Source organism: Amblyraja radiata, chromosome 1, assembly GCF_010909765.2.
Source record: "Amblyraja radiata isolate CabotCenter1 chromosome 1, sAmbRad1.1.pri, whole genome shotgun sequence".
Lineage (NCBI taxonomy): Eukaryota > Metazoa > Chordata > Chondrichthyes > Rajiformes > Rajidae > Amblyraja > Amblyraja radiata.
Window position 1 is genome coordinate 127,702,772 of NC_045956.1, and position 25,602 is coordinate 127,728,373.

Here is a 25,602-nt window from a genome sequence, read left to right on the forward strand (position 1 = left end):
ATACACATTAATAATAATGCCCAGTCATCTCAGTTATGGTAATCTTTTTTAATCTATTATATTGCATACAATGAAATCACTTTTAACTGTGCTGATTTGTATAAACTGTACTTTCACAGAAAGTCTGACATTGATACAATTTTTATGAATGAACCATCACTTTATTACAGATTGTGGTATTCAAACTGTCGCAGATGAGGAACCATGACAAGTAATACAAAAAGCTGTAAACATCTTCAGATCCTCGGGTTTCCCACACATATCCTCTGTAAAAACACTTTATGGCTATTTAGTGTGCACTGCAGCAAAGCACCAGTTGACTAAAAGGATCATTACACAATGTGACATTTTGACCAGTAGCACAAATGTTCTTCAGTAAGTTTTCCTTTAGCCAATGACACCGCAATAACTGTACATTGACCAGTAATGCCAGACTATTTCAGCGCAGTTGATTGCCAAATTAAATTAATAATTTTAGTTGATTCTCAAATCTTTTACGATTTGGTGCAATTTTAACATATTCGTATGAAATATAATACCTTCATTTCCAGATGAAAGATAGTCTCAAAAAACTGCCTCTTCTTTGGTTGTTCTGCCCAGAACAGCTTACAATAACTCCTTGTCAGCTACTGTATTCAAAGGATACAATGGATTGCAACAACTCCCACCAAGCAACACATTACAATTTGTCAGAATATATATGCGCTACACACAAGGCATTGTAGACAACCCAGGCAGGGGAGGGGAGGGGTGTAGAATAAGGGAGAGATAAGGCAGAATGGATTGGTTTCATTGATTTGTCAAAAACAGGGGTTTCAATTTCTGTGTATATTTATTTAAAAATAAATTTAATTTTCTTTCATTCTCGTTTTGGAATTTAGAAAACTCCAGCTGGTAAAGTAATTTTTCCGTTATTACTTTTAATTCTTAGTGAAATTCCCATCAATTTGAAATATTGTAGTCAAATATCCCAATATTCTGTTAGCCCAAGACATCCACAGACATAATATGTTGAGGAAAATAAAAAAAAGAATGCTCCCACATACTTTCACAAGATTTCACAATGTAAATAAAGTCCTCCCCAACTGTTGATAACTTGGAGATTTCCAATCAATGTGGATAAGTCACTCTGAAGCCTGCAGGCCATTCATGCCAGCATTATAGTTGTGTTAATAAATAAATAGCATCCCCTGCTTTCCTGAGTGAAACTTCATTAGTATTTACTGTGATTGCCATCAACCCAGAGTGATGCAGTCTTCCTTCCCTGACAAGTCAAGGTCAGGATCATTTTCTTCATTTCCTGGAGCAATTCAAGTAGAGGACATTCATGATATCCTCTGCCTTCAACAGAAGCATTTATTAAAACTACAGAAGACACATGACTCAAAAGGCACATGAGTACATAGTTGCTGTGGCTGGAATCCATCAATGTGTTAACCCTTACGTTTCATTACAGAACAAACCAAAAAGTCTATTGGCTTCCTCAGCAGTTAGAACAGGCCATATGGAGAACATATTTAATGCATTCATCCACCCGCCCATCCTGTTTTTGGATCATGCACAAGATTTTGGGTCTAATAATATCCCGGATAGCCTTGTTAAATAAAGCAAAATATTTAGATAGTATACACATACTGCATTTTGCAGAACAAAGTTAGTATGGTAGTGTAAGCATACAGTACATAACATTCCAATAGTTTTCCTCCCAGTTCCTTTTCCCACACAATTTGGAATAAATTGGCAGGTATTGAACTCCATGTGTTTCTTTTTATACAAAAGATTGCTCAACAAACTTTGATGCCAGATCACCCAAATCGGAAGCTCAATGTAATCAACATCAGGGCTACTCCATGAACGTTTTGACCACCTGCGGGTCACCTGCATTGTTTAGGTGTAAAAGGCCACGAAAGAATGGATCAGACTTTCAGAATTTAAACACCATCATACTTTTGCAAGGCTTCCTCCAATTTTTGAGTCACCTTCTGGTAAAAATGAATCTGCTGCTTAAGAAAATGCTGCATTTGTGTCTTGAAGTCTGATACACGAATAGTGTGAAAATGGTGGATTTCTGCTAACGTGGCGAAGGAAATAGTGTCACAACGATCACGGACCCCGTCTGCCTGATGTAGCTCCATCTTCCCTTCTTCCACATGTCGGTTACTCTCCTTTACTTTGGTGAGAGCACCTGTTGCAAACAGAAATCACACAGTCAGTCAACTAGGCAAATTTAAAGAAGAGTATATAAGCTCCATAATGATTCTAGAAATCATGAAACATTTATGGAGAGGTTTGCATTGAACAGTTTGTCTTTGTACATGAATTTTAAAGAAACAATTGAGCAAAATGAATACAGTAAAAAAAGTAACTCTTTATTGCTCTTAGCAAAAGTTAACAGCTCAAAAAGACAAGCTTTAGTTACGCTAAGAATCTAGTTACTCCAACAAAATCCAGTTTCCACAGGCACTATGCTCTCGACCGAAAAGGAATTGAACTGCTTTAAATATAAAACAGGTGATTTTTTTAAATTATTGAATAAAAATAATGATTTTTATTTATATCATATATATAAATGTATATATATATATATATATATATTATATATATTTTAATATAATGCTATTCATATAACAGCATTATATAAATTATAATGCTGTTTTGCATAATAATTTAATGCAAAACAGCATCATGCAACAAATTGCAGGGTGACTCCAAAGTCTATGCGTCAAAGACAGATATTAGTTTTATTTAAGCACACAAGGGTATTTGTGGACTGAAGCAAACTGCTTCCTTTCAATTGCTGAACATTGCTAATGCAATTGCATAGATATACAGCAAAGCATCAAATGATATAACTAAAGCTAGCGCTGGATATTTAATTCAAACAAGCCTCTAAGTAAACTAATCTTGATTTCTATAAAAAGTCTAACGTGAAATAATAGTCCCATAAGCGACTACCAGCACAAAAACATTGTCATTTTGGTTAAACATCTCTCCCCTAAATGGAGCCCCACAGAGAAATAATGTTAACAGCAGAATTTCAAAACCACAAATCACACTGTTTTAAGAAATAGATATTCATGTAATAATATACAGGTGAAAGAAATGTATTTACAATTAGATTTGCTCATGTTTGCTTCTCTCAGGGTTAACTGCGGGCCATGTTTGAATGCCTGTTATTAAACCGAATTTCCAACTTGTTACCATAATGAATTAGCAATCATGCTGTGATACATCAATTACACATCTCCGTGAGTATATTCCTTGCAGGCGCTACCCTTCAGGAAGACAAATAGATGGCTTTGGGTGGGCAAGATTAAAACACAAACCACCTGAATAGATATGTGTGTGCCATTTATCACCAGCAACAATTCTCTATTTCAAGATAGACACAAAATGCTAGAGTAACTCAGCAGGACAGGCAGCATCTCTGGAGAACGAATGGGTGATGTTTTGGGTCGAGACCCTTCTTCAGACTAGAATCAGGGAAAAGGGAAACTAGATATCTGGATGGTGATGTAGAGAGTTATAGAACAAATGAATGAATGATATGCAAAAAAGTAATGATGATAAAGGAAACAGGACATTGTTAGCAGTTTGCAAGGTGAGAATGGGAAGCTGGTGAAGTTGGGTGCAGGATGGATGGAGAGAGAGGGAATGCAGTGGTTACTTGAAGTTAGAGAAATCAATATTCATGGGTTGTAAGCTGCCCAAGCGAAATATGAGATAGTTCCTCCAATTTGCGTTTAGCCTCACCCTGACAATGGAGGAGGCCTAGGACAATAGGTGCAGGATAGGTCATTCGCCACTTCGAGCCAGCACCGCCATTCAATGTGATCATGGCTGATCATCCCTAATTAGTACCCTATTCCTGCCTTCTCCCCATATCCCCTGACTCCGCTATCTTTAAGAGCCCTACCTAGCTCTCTTTTGAAAGTATCCAGAGAACCGGCCTCCACTGCCCTCTGAGGCAGAGAATTGCACACTCACAACTCACTGTGAGAAAAAATGTTTCTCGTCTCCGTTCTAAATGGCTTACCACTTGTTCTTAAACCGTGACCCTTGGTTCTGGACTCCACCAACAACGGGAACATGTTTCCTGCCTCTAGCATGTCCAAACCCTTAATAATCTTATATGTTTCAATTAGAACCCCTCTCATCCTTCTAAACTCCAGAGTATACAAGCCCAACAGCTCCATTCTCTCAGCATATGACAGTCCCGTCATCCTGGGAATTAACCTTGTAAACCTACGTTGCACTCCCTCAATAGCAAGAATGTCCTTCCCCACATTAGGGGACCAAAACTGTACACAATACTCCAGGTGTGGTCTCACTAGGGCCCTATACAACTGCAGAAGGACCTCTTTGCTCCTATACTCAACTCTTGTTACGAAGGCCAACATGCCATTCACTTTCTTCACTGCCTGCTGTACCTGCATGCTTACTTTCATTGACTGATTAACAAGGACCCCCAGATCCTGTTGTACTTCCCCTTTTCCCAACTTGACACCATTTAGATAGTAATCTGCCTTCCTGTTTTTGCTACCAAAGTGGATAACCTCACATTTATCCACATTAAACTGCATCTGCCATGCATCTGCCCACTCACCCAACTTGTCCAAGTCACGCTGCATTCTCATAGCATCCTCCTCACAGTTCACACTGCCACCCAGCTGTGTGCCATCTGCAAGTTTGCTAATGTTACTTTGAATCGCTTCATCTAAATCATGATGTATATTGTAAATAGCTGCGGTCCCAGCACCGAGCCTTGCTGTACCGACTAGTCACTGCCTGCCATTCTGAAAGGGACCCGTTAATCCCTACTCTTTGTTTCCTGTCTGCCAACCAATTTTCTATCCATGTCAGCACTCTACCCCCAATAACATGTGCCCTAATTGTGCTCACTAATCTCCTATGTGGGACCTTATCAAATGCTTTCTGAAAGTCCAGGTACACTACATCCACTGGCTCTCCCTTGTACATGTTCCTAGTTACATCCTCAAAAAATTCCAGATTAGTCAAGCATGATTTCCCCTTCGTAAATCCATGCTGACTCAGACCGATCTTGTTACTGCCATCCAATGTGCCACTGTTTCATCTTTTATAATTGACTCTAGCATCTTCCTCACCGCCGATGCCAGGCTAACTGGTCTATAATTCCCTATTTTCTCTCTCCAGCCTTTCTTAAAAAGTGGGATAACATTAGCTACCTTGCAATCCACAGGAACTGATCTTGAATCAATAGAACAATAGAAAATTATCACCTATCCGACCACGATTTCTAGAGCCACTTCCTTAACTACCCTGGGATGCAGACCACCAGGCCCTGGGGATTTATCAGCCTTCAGTCTACCCATCACCATTTCCTGCCTAATGTGGATTTTCTTCTGTTCCTCCGTCACTTCAGATCCTCTGGCCACTAGCACATCAGGACCGAAAGGTCAGTGTGGGAATGGGAAGGGAAATTAAAATGTTTGGCAACCGGGAGTTCAGGTAGGTCCAGGCGAACCGAGCGAAAGTGCTCAGTAAAATGATCGCCCAGTCTACGTTTGGTCTCGCCAATGTATAAGAGTCCACATCTAGAACAATGCATACAGGAGATATCCGTAGCTACAATAGGACTCCTCAATTGTCAGAGTGAGGCTAAACGCATCAACCATGTCCTCAAAGACTATGCTTGCCAGCAGGTCTGTATTCACAGATATCTTTAACCTCCTTCTATTCCATTAAGAGGCTCCCACCTGCTTTAAGAAAATTGCTATTATGCCAATACTAAAGCAAAGCAGCATGCCTTAATGACTACCGCAAAATGGATGAGACATCCACCAAGAAATACTTCGGTCTGGTCAACCTCCCACACATGTTTGATCCACCACAATTTGCCTGCTGATACAACAGATCCACAATAGACACACTCTCTCGGCCCCTACATTCATGGGTGTAGGAGTGAGGCTGAGGGAGGAATCTCGTTGAAACCTACTGAATAATGAAAGGTCCAGATAGAGTGGATGAGATTATGATGTTTCCAATAGTGGGTGAGTCTAGAACCACAGCCTCACAACAAAGGGACATACCTTTAGAATGGAGAGGAGGAGGAATTTCTTTAGCCAGAGGGTGGTGAATCTGTGGAGTTCATTGTCACAGATGGCAGTGGTGGGCCATGTCATTGGGTATTTTTAAAGCAAAGATGGATTGGTTCATGAATGTTAAGGGCGTCAAAAGTTACAGGGAGAATGCAGGAGAATGGGGTTGAGAGGGTGAAAAATCGGTCAGCCATGATCAAGCAGATTCTATGGCTGAATCTGTTCTTATGTCTTATGGTCGCATCCCTGGAAAATCCAGAAAACAAGGACACCAATGTCGGAATCCTATTCATTGACTACAGTTCCGTCTTCAATAATTTAGCTCCTCTGAAAAACTTCTGGACCTGCGCCTCAGCCACTGAATCCTTGACATCCTAACCAAAGGTCTGCAATCATAGAAACATTTAAAAAAAATAGGTGCAGGAGTAGGACATTCGGCCCTTCGAGCCAGTACCAACATTCAATATGATCATGGCTGATCATCCAAAATCAGTTCCAACTTTTTCCCCATATCCCTCCATTCTCTTAACCCTAAGATTCCTCTACAAGATCCCCTCTCATCCTTCTAAATTCCAGTGAATACAAGCCCAGTCAACCCAACCTGTCATCATGTCAGTCCCGCCATCTCGGGAATTAACCTGGTGAACCTACCCTGCACTCCCTCAATAGCAATAATGTCCTTCTTCAAATTAGGGGACCTAAATTGCGCACAATATTCCAGGTGCGGTCTCACCAGGGCCCTGTACAACTGCAATAGGACCTCCGTGCTCCTAAACTCATATCCTCTCGCAATGAAGGCCAACATGCCATTATCTTTCTTCACTGCCTGCTGTGCCTGCATGCTTACTTTCAGTGACTGATGTACCCAGGTCTCATTGCACCTCCTCTTTTCTTAATCTGACTGCATTCAGATAATAATCTGCCTTCCTGTTCTTGCCACCAAAGTGGATAACCTCACATTTATCCACATTATACTGCATCTGCCATGCTTCTGCCCACTTACCCAACCTATCCAAGTCACCCTGCAGCCTCTTAGCATCCTCCTCGCACCTCACACTGCTACCCAGCTTTGTGTCATCTTGGAGATGTTACATTTAATTCCCTCGTTTAAATCGTTAATATATAATTGTAAACAACTGGAGTCCCAGCCCCATCACAATCAGTGATATAGATGACAAATTCTCGACATTAGTGCCCTACAAAGATGCATTCTTAGCACCTTAAGCTCCCTATACACTCATGACTGTGCAGCCATATACTGCCCTAGCTCAAGTTTAGATGTTTGCAGATGACACCACTGTAGTGGGCAGGATCACCCATAATGACAAGATGGTGTACAGGAAGGAGATGGAAAGCTTAGTAATAACATGGTGACAACATATCAACATCCCCCTCAATGTCAGCAAAACAATGGAGCTGGTCGACTTCGGAGAGCACAGTGGGTGAACTACATTAACTAGTGCTGAAGTGGACATTGCCAAGAGCTTCATGTTCCTTGGCGTAAATACATCATTTTGTCCTGTTTCAATCACATAGGTCCAAGAAAGCACACCACCACCACTACTTCTTCAGAAGATTAAGAAAATGTGGCATTCCTCAATTGATTCTTACTAATTTCTATCGATACAACATCGAAAACATCTTAAGCAGCTTGATTTGACAACTGCTCTACGCAAGACTTAAAGAAATTACAGAGAGTCATGGTCTCTGCCTAGTACATCACACAAACCAACCTTTTCCCCACCCTCGTTTGACTCCGCAAACACTTCTTATTGCCTTGGGAAAGCCGTTAACATAAACTAAGGATGTAGTCATGATCCCCTGATCTAATACATGCTTTTGCACTTTTTTATCTGCACTTTTTCTGTAGCTGTAACACTGCTCCCCATGGCTTGATAGTATTTATGTATGGATATTTTACTTGGAAATTATATAAAACAAGTAAAGTATCCTTTATTGTCATTCAAACTGTCTCCAGTTTGAACGAAATTGCATACCTTGCAGTCATACAGAAAATAAAATAACAGAACACACAATTAATACAGTTTAACATCCACCACAGTGAGTCTACCAGACACCTGCTCACTATGATGAAAGGCAAAAGTCTTAAAGTCCTTCTCTTCCTTCCTTGTTCTCCCTCTGCGTTGAGGCGATCCAGGCTTTCAATGTTGGGCCCCCCGCCAGGTGATGGTAAGTCCCGCGGCCGAATCAGAGTTCCGCGAATGGGCCAGTTCAAACTCCGCAGCCCGGGGCGGTTGAAGCTGCCACCCTCCAGTCCAGTGGATGAAGCTGTTGTTGCGGGAGCTCCGGAGAATTGGTCAACAACCTGGGACCTGTGAGCTCCCGACGTTGTCGTCCACTGGGCCCGCGGCCGAAGCCTCCGAGGCTCCGAAGTCAGGCCGCCGCCACCACAGTGCCACCACAGACCCGAAGTCGGCCAGCTTCGCAATGGTAAGCCCTGGCTCTGCCTCCGGAGCCCCGAGGTCGGTCCCACTTGGAGGCCGGCAGCTCCGCGATTAGGCCTCAGCGCAGACGGAGACGGGGATACGACAAAGAAAAGGTCTCATCGCCCCCGAAGGAAGAGACTAAAAACAAGTTTCTCCCACCCCCCACAGCTAAAAATAAACTAAAACATACATCTAACATGACGAAAGAAAAAAAAAAGACAGAAGGACTGCAGGCGAGCCGCAGCTGCTTGGGCAGCGCCGCCACTTCCGGAACTTATAAATTGGTGCACATGACAAGAAAGAGGTGCACAGATGCACATGAGGCATAATGATGGGGCAGTTAATGAGAGGACATTTGTCCTGATGAGAACTAGAATTAGAATACAGCTGCAGAATAAAAAAAGTTACATGCAATGTAGGTTGACGTGAGAAACTTTATCCCAGGGGCTGAGCATTTTTGCAAATAAAAAGATTGATGTGAAACAATTTTCATTAGTCAACATTAATAAGTCAGCAAGATAATAATAGCATAAATTATTACTAGAGCAATCTTATCAAATGGCATTGATGTCCAGATTTGAAAATTGGTTACAACATGTGGCTATGTGGCTGGTCACATTTAAAAAAAAAAAAATCAGAATAGGGTCAGCCGAAGATCACTTTTAGAGAATCCAAAGCGAAGATTTTGATTACAACTATGTTTTATCCGATATTACACAAACAAATATCTAGTCTCTAAAGCTTTCAATTCACTTGGCTTGGTAATAGAAGAGCTTCAATAAAGGTGAGGTTTCAGGTCGATGCCCAAAGTGTCACCCATTCCTTCTCTCCAGAGATGCTGCCTGTCCCGCTGAGTTACTCCAGCATTTTATGTCTATCTTCGGTGTAAATAGAAGATATACACCTTCTATTTGCAATTCCTTCCTGAACAAAGAACAACACATGCTTGATCCATTATTACATTTGATCAAGTTAACCTCAATTTAATTATTTTTCTGTGATTGAGTGTCCATTCACCAAGTGACAGAATAACTTGCTTTGTTATACTCACTTTACATTGCCGTAGTACAGATCTCACTTCTGTGGGATCATACTAGAATTCAGTTTGTCTTTTTGAACAAGTATCCTAGAGCAGACCCAGAAACCTGGCATCCCTGGACAACTCCACTCCACAATATAAACAACCTAAGCTTTCCACTGACTGGCAGCTTGCATCTATTATTAGGAACGCCAATATTTACGATGCTGCCTGACCCACGGAGTTATTCCAGCACTTTGGGGCTTTTTTGTAAACCAGCATATGCAGTGCCTTGTGCCTTCAATCCAAGATTACTCCTTAACATAAAATTCCCTTAAAACTTAAAGTTTTAATTATCTCTTAAAAAATCTCAAATTTAACTATTTTCATATGTGCTTCCAAATGTTTGGACTAAAATGTATTTAAATACTAGCCCCATAAGTACCTGCAAATGTAAAATTTGGCTGCTACTTGCACAATAGTATTGAAACGGTGAAATCTAAGAACAATAGCAGATATAATCAATTTAAAGAGGTGAGCGTTGTACACAAGCAGAAGTGTTAAAAGTTCTAAATTCTGCCCCCTTATAAAACTGTCCAGTTAATAGCAGCCATTTCTGATGGCCAAAAGAAAATATAGTACTAATGGAAAGTCATTTAACAAAATATAATGGTTTAAAAATATATATTATTGCTGAACAAAAACTCTTCACAATGCTGAATTAAATGCTTTCTGTGTCCAATTTGACATTGAAATAAAAAATTCCAACAGGTACTGCCTGGCTCATTGGCCAGATTAGAGAATATTTAATGAAGCCAACACTGCCCCATTCATTATCTGAAAAATCCACAAAAGAGGGGATGAAAGTTACAAGTTTTTTTATAAAACATTTAAAAATTTTTGTACACATGCTCACATCATCTGCAAAAGTATTCTCAGTAGTCAGTAATGTTTCAGAGCCCCAGACAGAGGGGACGAAAAGTTACAAAGGGAAAAGGGATCTGCTCAAGAAATTCTCCTTTTAATCATGTTTATGATTAGGACTTTAACAGTCATATGCATTTCATATTATCTGACAAAGGTCTAACATGGGCAAAAATTGATCTTTACACATTCTTTTTCAATTACTTAATGATTGCCCTTTTCAGTTTTAATACAATTAAAAAGATTAGAAACAGATTATGAAATAAAAGTAATAACATGATTTTGAAGGACAGGCATTATGGTTGACTTGAAGCAATATATAATTGATTAATTAATTTAGATCATAACTGCAAGAAATTATGAAATCTTGTCATGAGAGAAATATTTCCAAAACAGGAGATTGACACAACCAAATCAAACAACTTTTCACAGAATTAACAAAGAATTAGATATAAACATGATACGTCGAATGAGAAATGGAGCTAAAGCAAGACCAGGCCCCTTGATAAATATCAAAAGGAAATGGTTTACTTTGTGAATGTGACAAAAATAAAGTAAATTGACATATGGGGGGGCTTTAGCAAACACTTTTCCCAGCATCAGATACAAAAGCACACTAATCTTCATATCCAGTCCTTACGAGAAGCAACAAACTTGCTCTTATCTCTACAATATCCAAGTTTCCAGTCTGTTCATTCTAGACATGGCTTTATTCCAAGCCTCTTGTGAAATTGTTACATTAATAGCTACTATTCTACTAAATGGTATGACTGGGATTTTTTGTATGTTTTAACTCTATTTCCTTGCTGGATGCATCACAAAGGGCGTGCCAATAATTCTGGATCTTGCCAAGGAGCCAACTTTGTAGAGCTTATTCTCAAATCACAGGACCAAATGTAAACAGACAAACTACGACTAGCCCTAATTTTCCCGAAGACTAACAAAATCACAAGCCAAGAATAGTTTTCTGGCAGCCTGCCAGGCTCAAGCTGATAGATGACTGTGCCTGGTTTTGCAGAATCATTAATTGCATAATTACCTGAAGCCCCAAGTCCCACTTGTTCCTGCCTGCTTCAAAGTCTCCACTGTTGTTCGCATACCCCAAAAGCCAAAGGATTATTGGTCTTGATGACCACAGGCCTGTCGCACTGACCACTGTAATCATGAAGACTCTTGAAAGACTTGTGCAGACTCACCTGAAAAATATCACAAACCCCCTGCTGGATCCCCTGCAGTTTGCAAATAGATCAGTGCATGATACAGTCAATCTAAGCTTGCACTTCATCCTCCAGCGTCAGGGGACCTATGCAAGGATTTTGTTTGTAGATTTTAGCTCTGCATTCAACACCATTGTGCCAGAGCTACTACACTCCAAACTCTCCCAGTGGACTGTGCCTGAACCCCTGTCAGTGGATCACCAACTTCCTGACAGACAGGAAGCAGCATGTGAGGCTGGGAAAGCACATCTCGGACCCGCTGACCCTCAGTATAGGAACATCGCAAGGCTGCGTACTCTCCCATCTCCTTTACTCTCTCTACACCAACGACTGCACCTCCACAGACTCCTCTGTCAAACTTCTCAAGTTTGCGGACAACACAACCCTGATTGGACTGATCCAGAATGCAGGGCAGCCAACTCACACGCTTTGAGCGTGAGACACAGCAAATTCTCACGCCGTCTTCAGTCCCTGCACAGCAAGGTTCCTATAGCGGAGCTATACGATCTTTGCTGCACAGTTTGTCTCTTTGCGCCACAACAGCGATCTGCGGAAGCGCGTCGGTTGACGGCTGTGAGTGATGTCGTGTCTCTTCTCTCTTGGTTGGATGTGTAGCCGCCGGGTGTCAGCGCATCTGTTTGCCGGCTATGAGCGCTGCGCTGCCGGCTGCCGGCTGCAACCTCGCTCCCTCCCTCCCATTCAACTCACATGGCAGCGCCAGCGCCACCAATCCACGTTACACCACGCCCGCCAGACTCCCCATTGGGCCGCCGGGGAGAGAGAGGGAGGGGGGAAAGAGAGAGAGAGAGAGAAAGGGAAAGGGAAAGAAAAAAAGGGAGGGATGAGGCAAAGAGAGACAAGGGGAGGGAATGTAGAAAGGGGATGAAGGAAGGAAAGGAGAAAGGGAAGAGGGAGGGTGAGGAAAGAGGGTGGGAGGGGGAGAAAGAGGGGGGATGAGGGCAGGAGGGAGGAAGGGGAGGATGGAGGGAGGGAGGGGGAAGGAAGGTGTGTGTGTGTGTGTGCGCTTGTGTTTCTGTCTCCCTGTGTGTGTCTCCTTGTGTGTGTCTCCTTGTGTGTGTGTCTCCTTGTGTGTGTGTGTGTGTGTGTGTGTGTGTGTGTGTGTGTGTGTGTGTGTGTGTGTGTGTGTGTGTGTGTGTGTGTGTGTGTGTGTGTGTGTGTGTGTGTGTGTGTGTGTGTGTGTGTGTGTGTGTGTGTGTGGTCACATCCTGGCCTTAGACAGGGCTGCCAACTCTCACGCTTTGAGCGTGAGAGTCACGCATTTCAGCCAATTCTCACGCTGATGACAGAATTCTCACGCTGTCGTCAGTCCCTGCACAGTTTGTCTCTTTTGCGCCACATCAGAGCGATCTGTGCGGTCTGTGGAAGAGTGTCAGTTGGCAGCTGTGAGTGACGTCGTGTCTCTTCTCTTCTCTTCTTTCTTGGTTGGATGTGCAGCCGCCGACAACATGAAGCAGCCGGAGATAGAACTAACCAGGTGAATTGGTTGTAAAACATGGGGGGGGGATCACAATGAGGCCAAACATCTAGGACAGGGATCGGCAACCTACGGCACACGCGGTTTTTTTTTCAACTCGTTTTTGCGGGGTCGGTGCAAGCGAGCCGACCTGAGAACTGCAGCCAGTCCCTGGGACGCAAGCTGATCTGGGAACGGCAGCCAGTCCCTGGTCACGCAGAATGCCAACTTAATCATTATGGACAAATTGGGCCAGCCATGTACATGTTGTATAACTCTATGCAGATCTGAATGGGCTTAGAATGACCATTTAAGCAAAATTGCCCTCACTTTCCCCATTTTGATTCTTGAGATTAATATCCCTTTGCTCTGTTAACAGCGTTAAAGTACTTATGAGGTAGAGTCAGGAAAGGGAACATGTTTTTTTTTTTAGTTTGCTTTAATTTGTTAATTGATTTTTTGTTGACTGCCATAATTTCTGAAATGGTCTTAAAGTAACTTAACTGTTATAAAGCAGTAATAAGTGATTTTTGTCCAAACAATTGGAACTTGCAGAAAATGTTTGCATTATTAGCAGGGCTGCCAATTCTCACGCATTGAGCGTGAGACTCACGCATTTCACAAAATTCGCATGCTCTCACGCTGTTCACAAAATTATATAATGAGAATAGGACCTGTTTAGCTTAACAAATAGTGTAGGAAGATTCAGATTCAGACTCAACTTTAATTGTCATTGTCAGTGTACAGTACAGAGACAACGAAATGCGGTTAGCATCTCCCTGGAAGAGCGACATAGAATATGATTTCAATAAATAAATCTATTTACATGAATACATAGTGTTTTTCCTGTGGGAGGAGTGTCCCGGGGGGGGGGGGGGTGTTTGGCAGTCACCGAGGTACATTGTTGAGTAGTGTGACAGCCGCAGGGAAGAAGCTGTTCCTGGACCTGCTGGTCCGGCAACGGAGAGACCTGTAGCGCCTCCCGAATGGTAGGAATTGCAGATGCTGGTTTAAACTGAAGATAGACACTAAAAACTAGAAAAACTCAGCAGGACAGGCAGCATCTCTGGAGAGAAAGAATGGGTGATGTTTCGGGTCGAGACCTTCAGACTGAAGAGGTTGAAAACCAGCCATAAAACACAATTACTGGAGATGTGTGTTATCCAACTAAGGGCAGAAATCAGAATCATGTGTTCATCTTTATTGGCGTGACACCATAATAAATATATTACAGAAAAGGTAATTTAATGGGATGGCACGGTGGCGCAGCGGTAGTGTTGCTGCCTTACTACCACATGGGTTTTCTCTGGATATTCCGGTTTCTCCCATATCCGAAAGAAGTGCCAGTTTGTAGGTTAACAATATTGTAGGTAACAATAGTTTGTACAGAGAAGGTTCACCAGACTGATTCCTGGGATGTCAGGACTTTCATATGAAGAAAGACTGGATAGACTCGGTTTGTACTCGCTAGAATTTAGAAGATTGAGGGGGGATCTTATAGAAACTTACAAAATTCTTAAGAGGTTGGACAGGCTAGATGCAGGAAGATTGTTTCCGATGTTGGGGAAGTCCAGAACAAGGGGTCACAGTTTAAGGATAAGGGGGAAATCTTTTAGGACCGAGATGAGGAAAACATTTTTCACACAGAGAGTGGTGAATCTCTGGAATTCTCTGCCACAGAAGGTAGTTGAGGCCAGTTCGTTGGCTATATTTAAGAGGGAGTTAGATGTGGCTCTTGTGGCTAAAGGGATCAGGGGGTATGGAGAGAAGGCAGGTACAGGATACTGAGTTGGATGATCAGCCATGATCATATTGAATGGCGGTGCAGGCTCAAAGGGCCGAATGACCTACTCCTGAACCTATTTTCTATGTTTCTATGTTAATTGGCTTCTGCAAATTGTCCCTGGCGTGATGGATGGAACAGGTGTATGATAGATTGCTGGTCGGTGTGGACTTGGTGGGCTGAAGGGCCTGTTTCCATATATATTTTTTACATGTAAATCTTAATTCCATTGAACCATATATGACTGAAATATGTGGCATTATTTTCGTCTTGTTTCTATATTCAAAGGGTAAGGTTGATTGATTTATTTGTGCAGAACAGTGATGGAAGTCCGACTCTTGCCTTGTTTCTCTGTGTTTTTCTGTATATATATGCATAACAGCATGAATATAATCTGATTTCCACACATGAATATAGTCATTCATGTGCTGCACCTGTTGATCAGAGCCTGGCTCTATTGTGGAATGTAATTAGGAATGTAATTTAGCCTTACCTTATTCATACCTAATCCAATTAAGTTGGATTATCAAGTTCCACATAAGGTCTAAATTAAAAACAAATAGTTTTACATGGCTTTGGTATCAAATATTTTGCATGCAGAATGTAAAAGTCTGCCTTTACATAGTTCAATTTTAATAAAGGTCACCAACCAACACCTTAAACCACATTGCTCTCCATAGAAATGTGTACATCTTGATTTGTATTTTCAGCATTATTTCCCGAGTGTCTAAAAGAGGTGATCTTATCACTCCATTAATATTTTCAGGTTCCAAACCCTCTATATTGACATTAAAATGATTTGTTTGATTGGAAATTCAAATCACTGGTGATCTTGAAATGTTGTTGTGTCACAGCATGTGGTTCCCAAAATAACACTGAAAATAGCAAAATTGCAAAGGAGGCAACTGGCAAACTTGGGATTGGCAGATCGTCCCAAAACTATTTTTGTAAATGTTTGGAGAGGTTACATGTGAAATTCAAATCTCATTCAAATTAGGAACTCTGCCCTTATAAGAGTGTGAATACATTGAAAAGACCTAAGAGACTGCAGATGCTGAAATATGCTGCAACAAAAACCTGTTTGCGGAACTCAGCAAATTGAGCCATGTCTGTTGAGCAAAGGGACCGACTGCATCCACTATACATCCTTTGCCATTTCTGCCACTGTAACTGGATCCCACCACCAGTCATTTCCCTCCCTCCGTCCCTCTCCTGGTGACCACTCTTTCTGTGATTTCCTGCTCTTCCTCATCTCCATCTCTGGCATTTTCCCCTTCAACTGCTAAGAGATGTAACCCTCAGCGCCATCCAGGCTTTTAAACCACCCATCCATGAGAGGCAGAAATTCACAGCACCTGCTCCAAACTAGTCCACCGCATTCAGTGCTTGGGAGTGATATTTTTTTTGCATTGGCAAGCCCAAACTTAGACTAGGCGGCTGTTTTGCAGAAGATTGCGTTCAGGAACCCACCCTCCCCTGTGACGACCCCTCCCCGGGCACTGGATTGAAGCCGCTGAACTCGCAGTCCTTTGGTTGATGCCCGCCCCACTGCCCACTGCTGCTCCCTGCTCGCTTCCTCCTCTCCTGCTCCTCCTCCTCTCCCTCCCCCCTTCCACCTCCTCTCCCCCCCCTCCTCCTCCTCTCCCCCCCTCCTCCTCCTCTCCCCCCCTACCCCCATCCCCCCTCCAATATCAAGGGGGGTGGCTAGTGTGTGCGTGTGGCGTGTGTGCACGCGTGCGGGGTGTGTATGTGAGTGTGTGCATGCGAGCGGGGTGTAGGTGTGTGTGTGCGTGGAGTGTGTGTGTGTGTGTGTGCGTGACGCCGCAGGCCCCCCTTCCCCCCCCCCCCCCCACCGCAACCGCGCGTTGAGGGGACGGGACCCACAGGTCCCCCTTGGTCTAGTTGTAGCATAAAACCAAATAGTATGAACATTCTTATTTTCCAGTTTCAGGCAACGCATTATCCCAGTGTTCCTTTGCCATTCGTACCAGTCCATGGATAGGTTCTCTCATCCTTTGTTCCCTTTCCATCTGCTTTTCTGCCCTTCATCCTATCCTCCATATCCCCTATCCCATTGGATTCCATCTCACTTGGTTTCACCCATCACCTATCGGTCTTTGACTCACCCCTCGCTTTCACCCATTTATACAGGAAATCTTCTCTCAGCACTCTCAGTCCTGATGCAGGGTCACAACATTGGCTATCTCTTTGCCTCCATGGATGCTCTTCGTTGCCAAATACACTGTGAATTGTTAACAAGCCAGTAGCGGAAGTGGGATCCATTTTTGGCAAATTTCAGACAGATGAAGTTATCAAAAGTAAAATCTGCATCCACACAGTGGGCAACTTTTGGGACTAAGGTCGCTAGAATATCTGTTGACCCCTAGTAGAAAGACACTTACAGCGGTCTTTCTAGGGTGTAATGACAATTTAGTCTAGACAAAAAACAAAATCCCACACATCTGGAACAAAGCTCCACACATGATCAATGTATTCACTAACCATTGTTTTCACTAACCACTCTCTCTGGTATCAGCATATTACGGCACATTTATAACCTCTGCTTTGGCAGCCCCTCAGAATTGAGAATGACTTCCTTCCACTGCTGCTATTGAGTCTACATGGCTGATGAGTCATCTGTAACATCTGGACAGGCAGTTAGTTTGTGAGGTGGTGCACTTCTGTCATTCACACAAGGACATGTGCATCTTCCTCATGCACATACATTCTCAATATCATCCCAGAATACTCCTCCTTAACATAGTGGTCACAGGCCCAGAGATTCTCAAGATTCAGAAGGCACATTTTATTTTCTCCTTGAATCCTTCCCTCACTCCACCAGGCAATCTTTCTGCTACAGAATTCAGAATAGAGTGTTTGTATCACATGCAAATAACATGGCCTGCCAACTGACAAGGGCATCAATACTGAGACTGGTGGCCTGGGAGAGAACACTGACAATGGTTTGCTTACCATTCCAGTGAATGTAGAGAATTTTGAAGAGATAGTATTATTAGTACTCATGATGGGTGTTGTAGGTAGACCAATCTCAGAAGGATACAGAAGGGCAGGGAACACCCCGAGTTCTTTGAAATTCCACATTCACAATTCAAGATTTCTCTGTTTATAAGATTGAGATGCACTCACCTCAGGTCAGGAGCAATTAGGAATGGACAATAAACACTGACATTGTCAATAATGCCCTTATGCTGTGAACGATTAAATACAACTAAAATTCTTATAACTTAAAAATTAAATAAATAGTTGAACAATACAAGCTCAATTGAATCCATAACTATCATCATTGACAATTCTCAGTTTTATTGTCAGGTTTATAGTACCACCACTGCTGATACAATAATTAGATATATTACTCTGAAATATTTCTAAGAGTTCCAAAAATTATTTAGCAAAATAGCCTTGCTATTCACTCTCGCTTACATCTGTGAAACACCCTGGGACATTGTTCCGAGTTAATAAATGGAAGTTGTTTCAAGTTCAAACTTCTGAATAGGTTGCTATGTTTTTTTATTCCGGTAACCATGACCACTCACTATACTTGCATACCCTTAAATGAACTTTAATAGGAGTACTCCTAGAGCATTGCACAATGCCGATTTGGGAAAGACACAAAAATTAAAAATAGGGTAAACGTTTTCTTTTTTTAAAACGTGACGACGGGAGATAGAGCCAAACTGTCAATGTCACAGAACAGCAACAAAGTTATCCTACTGACTGAGCAGATCTAGGGGAAAGGTCTGAGATTAGGTTGACTATTGTTTCATTGTACCTTAGATACTGCCAGGAGTGAAAGGATCTTAAAGATGCTTTGGCACTTCCATTTTGTTAAGAATTTGAAAAAGAATTGGAAAAACAAGACATTGAGTAAATAGCTGATATGTGCAAGTCCAAGTGCTGGGGAAGGAATAGAGAAAGACTGCATAAAATCTACAGCAACAATTTAGTTGGATGGTTTAATCTATGATTCTCACAACCCTGATTCAGTCCACACCATCTGAATATACCACACTGAACACGGTTGATACCCAATCTCTAATCATTTACTGTCAGAAAAATCTACAGCATAGAACATTCTAGAGTCAAATAAAATGGAATGGGTTGGGGTGGAAGAGATGGTTTGCTATAACCAGGCTGAATGAATTTCAATTTCTTATGCAAAATCTAAATGATCTTTCAATATATTTTCCATAAACACTGCACACAAAAAAACATTGATGACCAAGTTGACAACTATTAATATTCATTATAATGTAGAGCATTCAATTCTTCAGATGTCACTGGTATGCAAATTGTCCCCAATTGGTCTGACATGATAGGCCTCAAATGCAAATTGCTCACCAAGACTTTAAAGACTACATCATACTACTGACCAAGTTAACATATTTTATAGCTCTTTTTACAAACAAAATGTCAAATTAAAGCAATACATTTAATACAGACTTTATTACATGAAGCAACCCAAAAGATAAATACGTATTCTTTCAAATTTGCTTAAATCCAGTCTGAAATCCCAAAGGAGCAGAAAATGAGATCTCATAGTCTACGCCTGTTTATAATGCTATTTTCCTTTTACTTACAACATTGAGATGGTGTAATTTTTTTTTAAACATCAGTTTCTTGTTGCTGCCTTCATCTTTATCATTATGAGCTGAAACTTTGGTTTTAGATCAGCTGAATTTAGTTGAACGCTAGACATTGTGCTTACTTATCTATCAAGTAATAATGCCTCTAAAAACAGTGGCAATCTCAATAAAATAAATTATAAATGAACCTTCGAGTGTGTGAAGATGTTGAAATTTAAAAAAATTCTACAGGACAGGGACCACAGATTAACTTCTCTGCTACAACTCAAGTGATTTGTATGAGCAACATTAAGAATTGTAAAAGGCATAGAGTTTCTTTTTTTTTTTTAATTTGTTAATCAAACGTAATTCATGTACAAATCATTGAACATTATTCTTCTGAACGGTTAGAAGATATACAGTTAGAAGTTACGGTCATTTTGTAAAAAAGAGGTATGTTCATAAACTGTGAACTTCATGGGGAGCAAGAGAAAACAGTGCCCAGTGTTTTGCATTGCCCATTCTCAATCAGCTGCTTACCTCAAGATTAATTAAATCTCAATTATCAAAAAATATTAAAATGATAGATTACAGTTTATGACTCACAATTATGCCAATTGACACTTGCAATCAGTAAGATACAAATCATTAACATTGGTTGAGTCATTACATTAGCCAGATTATATTAGAGGTTTTTTATTTTAAACTTCACAATTAGTTAACTACCAGTGCACATTCAACTCCCTTGGGATTACGAGGAATCTTCCCTTCACCATGCCATCTGTTCCCAATTATGATGTCATTTCCAATCCCATTTTTATTTTGCAGCACTGTCATCCCATCTGGTATAATTGAGTTTCTTCCCCTCTCAAACCAAAGCTTTTGAGTAAATGAATAGCACGCTGTTTGCATTTCCCAAACACACACTTACTGGCCCAGAATATTAGATGTAAAGATTTTAAACAAGTTTTCAATTATTACGGCTATCTCGTAAATGTGAGCAATTTTGCATTGCCACATTATGCCTCACTTAAAAGGGTTTTTTGTTTTGGGTAAAAAAAACATTTCCTCTGCATGCTAAGGATGTGAATTCATGCAATGTTTTTAGGCTAAATGGGAGGTTACCATCTTTCAAAGCTAACAGCAGCTCAGTTATCCAAATTGAACAAACGTAAGCAATTAGATGAGGTTATGTCAGCAGCCTGACTCAGCAGCTTGCTGCTATAGATCAGCCAATTTCAGTTTTAGTTTGCATGGATATTTTGTGTAATACAAAATACATTATAAACTTACTCGCTTCTTTAGATGCTTGAAGATCAAGAATCATAACACTTTACATCCTGATTTTGAAATATTCTTAGGAAATGCAGAGTGTGGATTAACACTATTTGTTCTGACCCTACATAAGCCTTAAATTTGACAAAGTGAGAGACATGAGTTAAGATTTCCAAACCAGCTGCAATATATGTAAACTGGACAACTGAAACTGGTATGTTGACTATAATTTGACGAGAACCAGTTGATTGTCAAAATTAATCGAGCTGAAATCTTTAATGACATGGCACAATAATTACTTGTTTTAACACTATCAAACTACCTCAAATAATTACAATAAATGCTCAAATCTTCACTGCACACACAGTTCAATCCAACATTAATCTGTTGGATGAACTCGATCAGCATATCTCGGGGGTGGGGAAGAGACTCTGTTTTCTCAGTACAGATGCTGCTCAACCTGCAAAGCTCCTGCAGTAGAGAATTGTTGCTCCAGATTCAACCATCTGGTGTCTCTTGTATCTCCCTACAGCTCACCTGACAATCTAAACAAAAAGGCCTTTACATTATTTTTCAAGGCAGTCCTTCAGGTGCATATACTTGCATGGTAAGTAGAAATGACATGAAAAAAAATAATAAATAACTAATCTTTTCGAAATAAAACTGTCAAAAAATTTGGAGAATAGAGAATAGTAATTAAGAACTGGACAAAAAAAGCAAATATTAATAGAGAAAGCCTGCACATTCTTTTTTGAAAAGTTATCTTTACTCTTAAAAGTTTAAACAAACTTCCAGCAATCCAATTGTCTTTAAGGTTTGGTTTTAGAAGTTTAAAATTGGTGCAACTAAATAGTTTGTAGGTTGTCAGCTATGAACGCCTGGTAATCCCTGGACCTTCTGAATAGATTATGGTCCAGAACTTTATAGTCAACAGACTCAGTCAAGTTATTCATTAGATTCAAGCAGGCTATGGAAAAATTCAGAGCCTTTGCTCTGCACCCAAACACCTATGCTTATCCATTTAATATTATGACAGGTTTTTATAAAATTGTGACTTGACATCAGAAAAACAGTATATGATAACTGCAGTGGGTTTTATCACCTTGGAACAGCGAGTCCACCAATCATTTTACAGATCTTAAATACTAATTTTATTGGTTGTCTTTAATGCAGCCATTTATCAAATTCTGAAACACACTAAAATTCAACAATCCAGAACCCTTTTACAGACCTTGGTAGGGTTGGACTGTCCAATGTTGTAGAGTATTGACACGTTGCACTTATTAACATTCCAACACAGACTTTAAAAGAAATTGTATTTAAACTATGTACACAATCATGTTCATAAGCCATAGGAGCAGGAAAAGGTCATTTGGCCCATCGAGTCTACTCTGTCATTCAATCGTGACTGATCTAACTTTCCCTCTCAATCCTATGCTCCTGCCTTCTCCCCGTAACCTTTGACACACTTACTAACACAATAAGAAAAACTAAAACAAATGTTATTAAAGATTTCAGCTCGATTAATTTTGACAATCAGCTGGGTTTAGTCAATTTAAAGTCAACAAACCAGTTTCTGTTGTCCATTTTACATATAGAAATACTTTAGTAATCAAGCAAATCCTGTTATAGCTATATCGCTCAACTTTTGCTGAACTTTATTGATATGGTGCCTTTAATTTATCGAAACACCCCAGCAAATAACAGCAGCACCAAAGTACCACTTTTACTTCAAAGCCAAATATTCGTGCAAAACCACCAACGTGGGCAAATGTGGCAGTCATTTGACAGGTCAACACAAAGATCAAAACATGTTTTGGAAAGCACACTATTTTGAAATGTAACTGAAAAACTGAATGCGATGTCCTTTTTTCCAGCATTTAGAGGATACTGATAATATCCAAATGTAGAAACAAGGAACTGCAGATGCTGGTTTATACCAAAGATCGACACAAAGTGCTGGAGTAACTCAAGCGAGTCAGACAGCATCTCTGGAGAAAAAGCATGCGTGAGGAAAAAGGGGTGTCCCCACCCAAAAAGTCACCCATCTTTTTCTCCAGATGTGCTGCCCGACCTGCTGGTTAACTCCAGCACTTTGTGTCTGTTTTTGATAATCTCCGACCTTTCGATGTCCTTCTGCTGTGAAATCACCACTGTGACTTAGCGGATGTTGCAGGAAATTTGTGCAAGGTTTCACAAACCACAAACCCATAATCTCATCAAAAAGGTCAACATGTGAGTGCAGCACTGGAGGAGCAAAAATCACGTCCTCAAATTTTTCAAAATCAAGATTTTACCTTTGGCTTGACTGGCAAGAATGCAGCCACCAAATCAAGCTGACTTGGTCAAGTTTACAAAAATATTTTTTATATATGGTAGATGTTATAATCTAGATCACAAGGACATGGAGTGGATGGGGAGAGGATGTTTCCACTAGTGGGAGAGTCTTGGACTGACAATTAAAGGACGGCCCTTTAGGAAGTAACTGAATTTCTTTAGTCACAGGGTGGTGAATCTGTGGAATTCTTAGCCACAGAAGTCTGTGGAGGCCATGTCAATGGATATTTTTAAAGGAGAGATAGATTCTTGATTAGTACGGGTGTCAGGGGTTATGGGAAGAAGGCAGGAGAATGGGGTTTGGAGGGAAAGATAGATCGGCCAAGATTAGAATTGAAGGGCCAAATGGCCTAATTCTGCTCCCATTACTTATGACCTTATTCACAACATTTACTGGTCTGGTATGGTTTAAAGTACTATACTATAATCACATAAATTACTTGGATCAGGAAATAAGTCTAGTTTTTTTGTATCAGGAGTTACAGTAAACTTGAGTAATATGCATAAAAGTATAGATACCTTTCTGGACGTGGATAATATCAGGAAAGTTGGTCAGGTGGCCCTGGTAAAGGCCTAGTAAGTCCACAATAGGGTCTATATCTTGTTTAGGCTGTTCTGCAAAAAGTTCTCCTATAGCATCGTACGCGTCGCCAGTAAATGCGATGGCACGATTGAGTCCAACCGAGAAGGTCTGCTGGTCCATTTCGAAAGCTTGGCTGAGCAATCGGAAAGAGGTGCCGACTTTCTGGTACTCTTTCTTGAAGCCGACCACCTGCTTCCTGGCAAACTCGTTGGCAGTGTGGCTCAACTGGAACACGCTCTCGTCCATCCTTTTGGTGAACGCTTTGAAGCCGTCCACCCTGCTCTCCACCTCCTGCAGGTCCAGGGGGGTGGGCGGAGTGCTGAGGGTCAGGAAGAAGTTGGCGCCCACCATCTCATCCTTCTCGGCTTTGCGCTTGCCCTGCTTCCAAGCCTTCTCGTCGTTGCAGGTGAGGAAGTGCTGGAAGGCGTCGCAGCGGGCGAGCACCGGGTGGCTGGTCATGTGGTTCATCCACAGGATCAGCCCCTTCTTGCGCTTGGAGATGAAGTCCTCCTCGAAGCGGCCGGTGGCTTGTTTCTCGGGGATGTGGGGCACCGAGATGACGGGGAACTTCTCCACCAGCCGCCCGTACAACCAGTCGAAGTGTTTGTAGCGCCGGTTGACCTGGCTCTGGGTGTGGCTGGGTACCAGGCGGTAGGAGATGTAGCTCTTGATGCCCTTGAACTTGGTCTGCTTGGTGGGCTCGTCGATGGAGCAGGAGCAGGGGTAAGGGTTCTCCTGCCACTCGGGGCCGTGCGGGCCCAGCACCACACAGATCTTGTCGCCATCCTTGACGAAGCCGGCCGCCTCGCCCAGGATGAAGGCCTCGCCGCCCGACTTGACGAAGGTGGAGAAGCGGTTGAGGTTCCTGCCCACCGTGGCCGTGCTCTTGGCCGAGGCTGCGGACGAGACGGAGCCCGAGGCTGCCCTCCCGCCGCTGCCCACACTCACTTTGTAGCGGCCCGTCCCGTCGAAATCCGAGTATCCGCCGCCTCCTCCTCCTCCTCCTCCTCCTCCCGCCATGGCCGCCCCGGCCAGAGGCTCGTCCGCCACCGTCGAGTTGTCGTCCCAGTCATCGTCCCAGTCGTCGTCGTCGCCGCTGCCGGACGCCTGTTGTTGTTGTTGTTGCTGTTGTTGTTGCTGCTGCTGTTGTTGTTGTTGCTGCTGTTGTTGTTGTTGCTGCTGTAGATGCTGTAGGTGCTGCTGGAGCCCCCCCAGGCCGCCCCCCGGCTGCACCAGCGGCGGTGGCGGGCAGAAGGTGCTGGCGACGGGGAGGGGGGGCAGCGCGAAGCCGCCGGGGGGCTGGGCCTGGGCCTGGGGCGCCGGGGGGTCGTAGCCGCCGCCGCTGCCGCCGCCGGGGACGTTGGCGTAACGGGAGGCGGGAGGCTCTGCATCGCCACCGCCGCCGCCGCCGCCGCTGCCCCGCAGGATCTGCACGTAAGAGGCCGGGAAGAGGCCCCGCTCGCCGCGGCTGTTGGTTCCCTCCAGCCAGCCCTCGATGTCGTGCTCGCTGTACACGGTCAGCATCTCATCCTCCCGCACCGAGATCTCCCCCACATTCTCGCTCTGGAAGTCGTACAGAGCCCGAGCCTGGAGCGCCATCGCCCTGACCTGCCCTGTCCTGCCCTGCCCTGCACTGCACTCCCCCACCCGGAGTCCCGCCGGACCCCCTCCCTCCCTCCCTGCCCTACACTGCACTCCCCGGTCCCCCCTTCACCCCGGCTCACACACTCTCCCTCCCGGGGCGGCTGCACTTTTCCCCCCTCACCCACCGCTGTTCGGCGATTTGTTTTCTTTTTCTTTCTCTCTCTCTCCCTCTCCCCCTCCAGCAAGCTGTTGCTTTAGTCACGGATGCACATTAAATCCCGCGATTCAAACAGAACA

The 25,602-nt window shown here is 42.5% G+C and overlaps 1 protein-coding gene across 2 annotated transcripts; it reads right to left on the reverse strand.

Moving 5' to 3' along the window:
- Positions 1-33: 33 nt before the first annotated feature.
- On the reverse strand, positions 34-25,358 carry snx18 (sorting nexin 18). 2 transcript variants are annotated; one of them, XM_033030769.1, is made up of 3 exons: positions 24,955-25,358; positions 23,658-24,861; positions 34-2,185 (listed from the first exon to the last, which is right to left on the reverse strand). In XM_033030769.1, exons 1-3 carry the CDS (start codon positions 25,318-25,320, stop codon positions 1,932-1,934), a joined length of 1,824 nt encoding a protein of 607 aa, XP_032886660.1. In that variant the 5' UTR covers positions 25,321-25,358; the 3' UTR covers positions 34-1,931. The 2 variants fall into 2 exon arrangements, with proteins under 2 accessions (XP_032886660.1, XP_032886652.1); XM_033030761.1 differs by having other exon boundaries at positions 23,658-24,817; positions 24,881-25,358.
- Between the last annotated feature and the right edge of the window lie 244 nt (positions 25,359-25,602).